General features: G+C 36.9%; 1 protein-coding gene across 1 annotated transcript; it reads right to left on the bottom strand.

Moving 5' to 3' along the window:
• Window positions 1-1,375: 1,375 nt before the first annotated feature.
• LOC130471722 (uncharacterized) lies at window positions 1,376-5,916 on the bottom strand. Its single transcript, XM_056841994.1, has 5 exons — window positions 5,563-5,916; window positions 5,268-5,346; window positions 4,728-4,864; window positions 3,931-4,119; window positions 1,376-1,420 (listed from the first exon to the last, which is right to left on the bottom strand). The coding sequence occupies exons 1-5, from the start codon at window positions 5,914-5,916 to the stop codon at window positions 1,376-1,378; spliced, it is 804 nt and encodes a 267-aa protein (XP_056697972.1).
• Between the last annotated feature and the right edge of the window lie 3,423 nt (window positions 5,917-9,339).

Here is a 9,339-nt window from a genome sequence, read left to right as displayed (position 1 = left end):
GCATTGGTGGTTGTTACCTAAAAATCTCCAACTTCTATCACACGCCAGACTTGGTAGTTTTCAGCTTTGATGAATATTTCCATTTTGTTCTTCCAGTAGGGGTAGAATTTGCCATTGAACATAGGTGGCCTTTGCGTGGATTAGCCTTCTTCAAGTTTCTCTTGTGAGTTCATACTTTTAGGAGCTGGACTCAAACAGGGTTTCCTATGGTTTTTGTGAGTACTGGCTCTGATACCAATTGATATTCTAGTTGGAACACACACAAGAGGGGGGGGGGGTAAATTGTAATTGGAACTTTGTATAAGTTTCTTGCGGAACTTAGAAATAATAAAGGAACTAAGAACTAGAGAAGAAAAAGTAACAATTTGAGAAAACTTCTTGGGACTAATCAAGAAGAGAATTCCCTTATATTATGGTAATACCTCGATTACAATAACTCTCCAAATCGAGTTCCTCTTAAAACTCGAGTTCCTCACAGTAACCTACTCAGATTACAACTCTCTTTTCTTCTCTTTCTCTCAGACTTAAACTCTAAGTCTTTATAGGATAACTCAATCCTTTCTAATCTGAAATACAATTCGTGTTTTGAGAACTCAAGATATTAATAAGCTTAAGTATATATAAAGAACTTTAGGAACTTGGATTAAACTAGGACACAAACTTGTTTTTAGAATTTTTTTTAAAACGTTTTAGGAATGCAAAGCTCTTGGAATGTTTGTGTGTTTTACCAGAAAACGTTTTGGGCTTTTATAGAGTTTTATCCCTAGGGTTTGTTCCCTTCAAAACCTCAACTGCCAACTAACAGCCACTTTGATTTCCACGTCCCTTGACTTAAGGAACAAGGGAACACCACTTCCCACTCAACTTCCTCAACCACTGGACGTGTTTTAGACCAAGTCAATCACTCAAGTTTTACTTAAAATCTGTTTGTAAATTTATCAAAATATTAGGAGAAGTTTTAGGAATTTTTAAACTGTTTTTATTTAGGAAATAAGAATTTAGGAAAAATCTGATTTTTATTAAACGTAAAGAAATATTTATTTAGACAAAATAATTTCCTTAAAACTTTGTTGCCAGACATTTGATAAATACAATAAGTAAATCCAAGTTCTTCCAGTTCCTTATATATATCACTTAGCATACTAACATTTTACATAAAATCTAAGTAAAGTAAACTACCTAGACATATATGTCTTCCCTTCTGTGAAGCATTCAACTCTGAAGCTTCGCTTGTTCCTGCTCTGGAACAGTGGTGAGTTCCTCTTATGCTCACAGAGGAACTCAGGACTAGGAACTATAACTTTCCTTGTGTATTTGAAAAACGCTCGTTTTGTAGAGTTGTTTCTCTTGACTTTGTTGGCTTTGATGCACTAGCTTATACTGCTTCCAACTCAGGAACTCCAGTAGCTGTTCCGAGTTCCTGTCCTAATAGGAACTCAGGCACTCACATGTCTATATTCATTAGCAACAACAATTAGGAAGTTTTCAATGTGTGTGTCATCAACCAAAACCTAGGAACAACATACATACGAGCTAGCTTAGAAGAGGAATTTGATTTGGAATATAACAACTAACAATTCTACACTAATTAACAAGTTAATCAAGAAGGAATAAGCTAGGGGAACTGGGGATCAACTCGGTTTCAATGGGAAAAGTGAATAGAATACGATCATGACTATGCAATGACATGAAGTCAAGGGGGAAAACAAATAATACATCATTCAACGCCTCTCGGTTAGAACGCAATGCCAAACTAATTCTAATAGCACGCTCTCGTGTCACCTCAAAACTAGCATGACTCATGAAACAACAAGTTCACTCATATGTTCTCACTAATTCTCAATATCTTGACAAATTAGTAATGAACACTCCAATCAAATAACCATCATAGCATTTGCAACTATTTGCAAGCTAAACATGGAAATCCTATTTAACACATTACAATTTAATCACAAAGTCATCAGCAATTCAATTCTAATTCCACAAATACTTCCCAAGCTTCACCCTTACCCCTAGCATGAAACTACTCTAGAGCGATGGAAATTGAAATAAAGCTAAATGGTGAAATCAAACAACTAATCATGCCAATTAATCCAAAAACGAATTTAGAATCAACTAATCAAACAAACATGTTTTTTATGGTTTTCTTAATTTCAAGAAAAATGAAGAGCAATAACAAATGAACAATACGGAAAAGAAATAAAGAAAGAGCAAAGCAATAATGAAAATGACAAGAGTAAGGAGAAAGAGTTTTACTAAAATCTTGAGATTGTTCCACAATTGAAGTAGCAAAGAACTAAGCTAAGTATGTCTCTCTCAAAAAGCTAAGGAAATCTGAAAATTAGAACTAGAATAGATTGTGTTTTCAAATCAGAAAAAGATGTCTATTTATATTCTTTCCTAAATTAGCATAAATTACAAAGGAATATCCATCCCGCGTCGTTGTGCGTGCACACACTTGTGGGTATGTGGGGAATTAACAAGTTAATCAAGAAGGAATAAGCTAGGGGAATTCGAGATCAACTCGGATTCAATGGAAAAAGTGAATAGAATACGACCATGACTATGCAATTACATGAAGTCAAGGGGAAAAAACAATAATACATCATTCAACGCCTCTCGGTTAGAACGCAATGCCAAACTAATTCTAATAGCACGCTCTCGTTTCACCTCAAAACTAGCATGACTCGTGAAACAAAAAGTTCACTTATATTTTCTCACCGATTCTCAATATCTTGACAAATTAGTAATAAACGCTCCAATCAAATAACCATCATAGCATTTACAACTATTTGCAAGCTAAACATGGAAATCCTATTCATTACATTACAATTTAATCCCAAAGTCATCAGCAATTCAATTCTAATTCCCCAATTACTTCCCAAGCTTCACCCCTACCCTTAGAATGAAACTACTCTAGAGCCACGGAAATTGAAATCAAGCTAAATGGTGAAATCAAACAACTAATTATGCCAATTAATCCAAAAACGAATTTAGAATCAACTCATCAAACAAACATGTTTTTATGGTTTTCTTAATTTCAAGGAAAATGAAGAGCAATAACAAATGAACAATACTGAAAAGCAATAAAGAAAGAGCAAAGCAATAATGAAAATGACAAGAGTAAGGAGAAAGAGTTTTACTAAAATCTTGAGATTGTTCCACAATTGAAGTTGAAATCCAAAAGCACTGAACTAAGCTAAGTATGTCTCTCTCTAAAAGCTAAGGAAATCTGAAAATTAGAACTAGAATAGAATGTTTTTTCAAATCAGAAAAGATGTTTATTTATATGCTTTCCTAAATTAGCATAAATTACAAAGGAATATCAATCCCGCGTCGTTGTGCGTGCGCACAGAAATTGTGTGTGCGCACACCCTTGTGGGTATGTGGGGGCGCATAGCTCGTGGTGTATATGCGCACAGAGCGAAGAACTGGAACCCCAGATCCGTGCGCGCGCACGAAATCTTTTTGCGCGCGCACACTTGTAAGACGACGAGGCACTGCAGCAGCAAATGAATGGGCTTCACTATGCCTGTGCGCGCGCATAGGTTGGTGAGGTGCGTGCGCAGAAATCCTTGAGGAGCTACTGATCGAATATCGGGGTATTGTGCGCGCGCACTAAATCTTGTGCGTGTGCACGGGATCTATTTCCTTCCTCTTCCATAATTCCTTCTTCGTGCGCTCGCACCTCTAGCACCTGTGCGTGCGCACAACTCTGCTTCTCTCCTATTTCTCCTTGAAAACCATGGAATGATCCAATGTAACCTATGTAAGATCAAACTTATTAGTGAGAGGCATATAAATTTATATAAAATTATGCTAAATTTAGTAAAAACAGCGAAAAAGAGAAAGAATTCCTAAGCTTAGAGCGACATAAATGTCGTTCATCAGCATTCTCCCGACAAGGGAAAGGTGCCTTGAGCTCCAAACTTTGATTTTAGCCATTATCTTCTCCACTAGAAGATTACAATCACCAACCTTGATTTTCCTAGCACTTATAGAAACTCCCAAGTATTTAAATGGGAGCTGATCAAAATTAAGGCCAGACCTATTAGCAATCTCATCTTTATTTTGCTGGTCTAACCCATAACTATAGATGGATGATTTAACAGGATTCACCTGAAGACCAATAGTAATAGATAAAAGCTTCAAGCCTTCAAGCATAAGCTACACAGAGGTGGTGTCTCCATTGCAGAAGAGGAGCAAGTCATCTGCAAACACTAAGTGGTTCAGAGCCATTGATCTGCACCTAGTGTGAAACTTAAAGAGAGAATGGGAGGCCACCAACTTCATGGTTCTGGAGAAATAATCCATACAATGGGTAAACAAGAGAGGAGAGAAGGGATCTTCTTGTCTTAGACCCCTCTTTAGGTGAATAATGGAGGAAGGCACTCCATTAATTAGAATAGAGTACTGAGTAGTTAAGAGGCAAGTCATCACCAGCTGAATGAAGTGAGAAGGAAACCCTAGCTCCACCATGACCTCCCAATGAAACTCCATTCAACATTTTCATATGCTTTCGTCAAATCCAACTTTAACAGACAAGATCGTCTTGCCATCCCCCTATTGTACAACTTAATGGTTTCTTAACAAATCAAAATAGTAACAAAGGCTCCTTGGTTGGAGGAGACAATATCAGGAAGAACAAGCTTAAGCGTAGCACACAAGAGCTTAGAAATGCATTTATAAATCACTGAGCAACAAGTTATGGGTCTAAAGTCACTCACTGAAGCAGGAACAGGAAGTTTGCGTACAAGAGAAATAGATGTTACATTTATTTCCTTAAGAAGTTTCCCTATTGCAAAAACATCTTTGATGGCTTGACTCAGTATGGATAATAGGCCATGCTGACTTAAAGAATTGTCTATTAAAACCATCCAAACAAGATGAATGACAAGGATAGAATCCAAAACATGATTGATCTCCTTATCTTGAAAAGAGCAAAATAGGGTTTCAGTGTGTGCCTCTGAAAGTCTAGGGCCTTGATCTATCACTATAGACTTTACATATGTTATGTTCTCCATTTTCACACCAAAAAAAGAGGAGTTAAAATGAATAAAGGCCTGTTGAAACCCATCCAATACCATCCACTAACTAAATACATACACCATCTACATCATGAATAGAGTTCATTCTATTTTGTTTTCTTCTGTATTTGATGCTCATATGGAAGAGTTTAGAGTTCTCATCCCCAAGCTCAAGCTAATTAAACTTAGCAGTTTGCTGAAGAAAAGAGAGATAATGTGAGTGGGAAACTCTATACTTACCATTAGCATCCTTCTCTTCAATAGCCAGGTTGATGCTAGTAGGATCATTATGCAGCAAGGTTTGGGCCAATAATATCTCCTGGTGACATTGAATATTAATAGCCTCAATGTTGGTAAAACCCTTCTGATTATGTATCTTCAAATCAGCCTTAATCTATTTCAATCTCTGGATCAGTCTAAACATATGGCACCCTCTCACATTTTTTTCCCAATTAGCCTTAATGATGGGTAGAATGCCCTTTGCAGTGTCCCAGATGTTCTGAAATCTGAAAGGCCTCTTCTAAGCATTATCTACGTAGAAACTAAGAATCATAGGGAAGTGATCATAATCCCTCTCAAGGAGGAAACCAGCTTCAGTTGTGGGAAACAGATCATCCCATTGGGTATTAGCTAGGACTTTGTCAATCCTAGTGAAAACTCTATGCACCCCTTCTTTCTTGTTGGACCAAGTGAACTGCCTACCCAGAGTTTTTATCACATTCAAGTTGCATCTTGTCATACAATTCCTCATATCCTGTATTTCAGAGAACCCCGCAAGGGAACCAATCTTGTCTTCTATAGCCATTATTGCATTAAAATCACCCAAAATGAGCCAAGGTTGAGTGATATCAGCAGCTAAGGCATACAGCTGACTCCACAGAGCTACCATATCGCTCATATCATTCATGCCATAAATGAAAGAACTAAAGAAACTATGAGTGATGCCTTTTAGGGAAATTTATCAGTGTATGGGTTGACCACTCATAGTCCTAATATCTATCTCAAACACATCTGGATACCAATCCAATATTATTCTACCACCAGGAGCATGGCACAAGTTGGTAGTAAAACACCACCTAGGACACAAGTTAAGGTAAAGAGCCCCCATTTTAGGAGTCGTCGCCCTAGTTTTAAGAAGACTACACAACTTGATTTGGTGAGTTTGGATAAACCTTCTCACCTCATTTTGTTTTTTTCTCCTATTTAGTCCCCTCACATTCCAGCATAGGATATTATCCATTACGCACAAGGGATCCCACCCCCTATGCTAATGGACTAACAACAGAAGATGTTGTTCCTCTTCCTGAATTAATAGTATCTTCCTCTTCCAGGATCTCCTAGTTGTTCCTTGTTTGCAATAGCCTCAATTCTCTGCATCTCTGAGTGCTAAAACCAATAGCCAATACCAACCCATCCTCATTTTCTGCAGGCGGATCACTAGGTAAGCATGCATGAATGATATGTGGTCTGGGAAGTGGTGTAGTCCTCTTCTAGACCCATACCTTCTTTTGTTTCGGTTGTTTCTTCAGTTGCTTACACACATCAGCCTTATGGCCTATACCTTTACATATAGTGCAAGAGTGAGGCGCTCAATCATAGGACACCTGCTGATGTACAGTGATTCCTTTCTCATTGAAAAAGTGAATCATAGAGGGGAAGGGTTGGTCCAATTTAACATCCACCAACACCTTGGCAAACATCAGCTTATCTCTGTGCATTGTAGCTTGATCAACTTTAACAGGAACACCAATCTGACCAGCTGTTTTGAAAAAAAATTTATCTCCCTAATACTACACATTATCATTCGGAAGTTTAATCCATATTGGGAGTGTTTTGACAGTTTCTTTAGCATAGTTAATATCGGGTGACCATGGTTTCAGAATAAGAGGCTTAAAATCAATGAATTGGGCACCCCCTTGGAGTACCTTAGAGAAATTCTCCATGGTAAGGAAGCGTACTAAGAAAATAATCTTCCCTATAATTGCCACCTTGTATACCCCCATTTTTCCCCAAATCACATGCACAAACCCATCCATGACATGTTGTGGAGGATTGGCACCAATCACATAGCAAACGATGGTGGGTTTCCAAAATTTAATTTCATCCTCAATATCTTCTAATTCAATTTGAACATGTGGATTACTAGGCAATATATAATAATTATTCACATTAGGGGATGAAACTTGAGCCACACTATCATTCATAGAATGCGCAATCATAATGTTATCCCCCCCAACATTCTTCCCGCCCGAATTTGAAAAATAGGTATTACTAGTTTTACCTTGACAAAGCCCATTAATCCAGGCATTTAAATCATCTATTACCTTGGAAAGGTGTTGTAGATCCCTTAATGAAGATCTTGGAGTAAGAATTTGGTCCTCAATCAAACAATCATCTTCTGGGTATGTGTCCGATTTTTCAGAGGTTGAATCAATGGCGCCATTTTCCACCATTGTTGCACTAGTGGTTTCCTTGGCATATGCACGAGTATTAGGTTTCGGTTGTTGCTCTGTATGTTATTTCGAGGCCTAGCCATGGCGTCAAAGAGAGCTGGTCGCTCCTTCGAATCCTCTCAGCAGCGCTTTCACTCTCACTTTACTATTAAGCTATAAAAATATTAATTATGTTTGCTTCTTTCATGGGGTTTAACTTGTATCAAATGGACATCAAATGCGCATTCCTAAACGCATACCCAGAGGAAGACGTCTATGTAGAACAACCTCCTTGCTTTGAGAATCCTGAATTTCCAAACCACATCTATAAGCTTGACAAATCCCTCTATGGATTGAAGCAAGCTCCTAGATCGTGGTATGAAAGACTCTCAAAATTCCTATTACAAAATGACTTCGAAAGAGGAAAGGTTGATAAAACCCTTTTCTGAAAATCAAAAGGAACTGACCTACTTATTGTGCAAATATATGTTCGTGACATTATCTTTGGTGCCACTAACGAAATTATGTCCAAGGAATTTTCTGATTTATTGAGAAATAAATTTGAAATTAGCATGATGGGGGAACTCAATTTATTTCTTGTGCTGCAAATAAAGAAAATCGAGAAAGTAATAAAGATCCATCGGCAAAAATATTTAAAGGAAGTTTTGAAGAAATAAGAGCTAGAATCAACAAAGGTCAACCACGTTCCAATGGGAACTACCACAAGGTTAGATGAAGATCACAAAGGAAAAAGTGTGGATCAAACAAGGTATAGAGGAAAGATTGGATCACTACTCTATCTAACTGCATGCAGGCTAGATATCTCCTTTTGTGTAGGATTGTTTGCAAGATTCCACTCAAATCCCAAAGAATCACACATGACTACTGTAAAGAGGATACTCACGTAACTCAACGGAACTGATGATTTATGTATGTTCTATCCAAGAAGTGACACATTTGATCTAAAAGGGTGTATTGATGTTGAGTATGATGTAGATATAGCTAACCGCAAGAGCACTTCAAGTATGGTTCAATTCCTAGATTCCTATTTAGTTTCGTGAGGTTCCAAGAAATAGAATAATGTTACCTTATCACAGTAGAGGTGGAATACATGGTAGCAGCCGCTTCCTGTTTCCAACTGCTATGGATATAAAAAAAGCTACGTGATTTTTGCATTATTTATGATTGTGTTCTTATATATTGTGATAACACTAGCATAATTTGTATCTCAAAGGTTCTTGTGCATCATTATAGAGTAAAATACATTCACCTAAGGCATCATTTTCTAAAGGATAATGTTGATAAAGGCTTGATCAAATTGGATTTTTGTCAAATTGGAAATCAAATTGTTCACATCATATCCTTACCAAGCCTCTGAATAGAGAAAGGCATGAAAAGATGCGTCAGGCACTCGGAATGATTTAGCTAAACTAAATGCAATCATCAAGTTCCCTTTAAGGTAAATCATATTTAATTTAAGTATTTGATCTATTACGAGTTAAGTGTGAAAGCCTAGCTTTAAGCTCAAGTTTTTCATGATTATTGTGTGTCTTTTGATAGAATACTTGTCTAGTGATTAAACAAATCTAATGGAAAACGAAGGAACATACATTAGCCATTTTGTCTAAATGTTCCTAATTTTGTACTTAGCAAGCCCTAATCTAAAAAATCTTATTTTAAAAATCTCTTTTAAGTTTTATCCATTTTACTCCGGGAAAATCTCAACAAATTCATTGAGAATTTTATTTCTTGGTAAATTCCTAATTATTCCATTTAATTCGATTTACAATAATCCATTTAACCTAATATGTTCACACAACCATCTCTTCATGTTCCTATTTAAATTTCATGCACATCTCCCTCAATTAAACTCCATCATT

This window comes from Spinacia oleracea, chromosome 4 (assembly GCF_020520425.1).
Source record: "Spinacia oleracea cultivar Varoflay chromosome 4, BTI_SOV_V1, whole genome shotgun sequence".
Taxonomy (NCBI): domain Eukaryota; kingdom Viridiplantae; phylum Streptophyta; class Magnoliopsida; order Caryophyllales; family Amaranthaceae; genus Spinacia; species Spinacia oleracea.
This window is presented reverse-complemented; position numbering and strand designations above follow the sequence as displayed.

Excerpts from the sequence above, each read along its gene's own strand:
- LOC130471722 (XM_056841994.1), bottom strand. The coding sequence starts at position 5,916 with ATGGTAGCTCTGTGGAGTCAGCTGTATGCCTTAGCTGCTGATATCACT. Across the intron at positions 4,865-5,267 it reads TGAAGAGAAGGATGCTAATG|ACAATTCTTTAAGTCAGCAT; the intron begins GTAAGTATAGAG and ends TGGTTTTAATAG. Across the intron at positions 4,120-4,727 it reads AACTTCCTGTTCCTGCTTCA|GTGAATCCTGTTAAATCATC; the intron begins GTGAGTGACTTT and ends ATTGGTCTTCAG.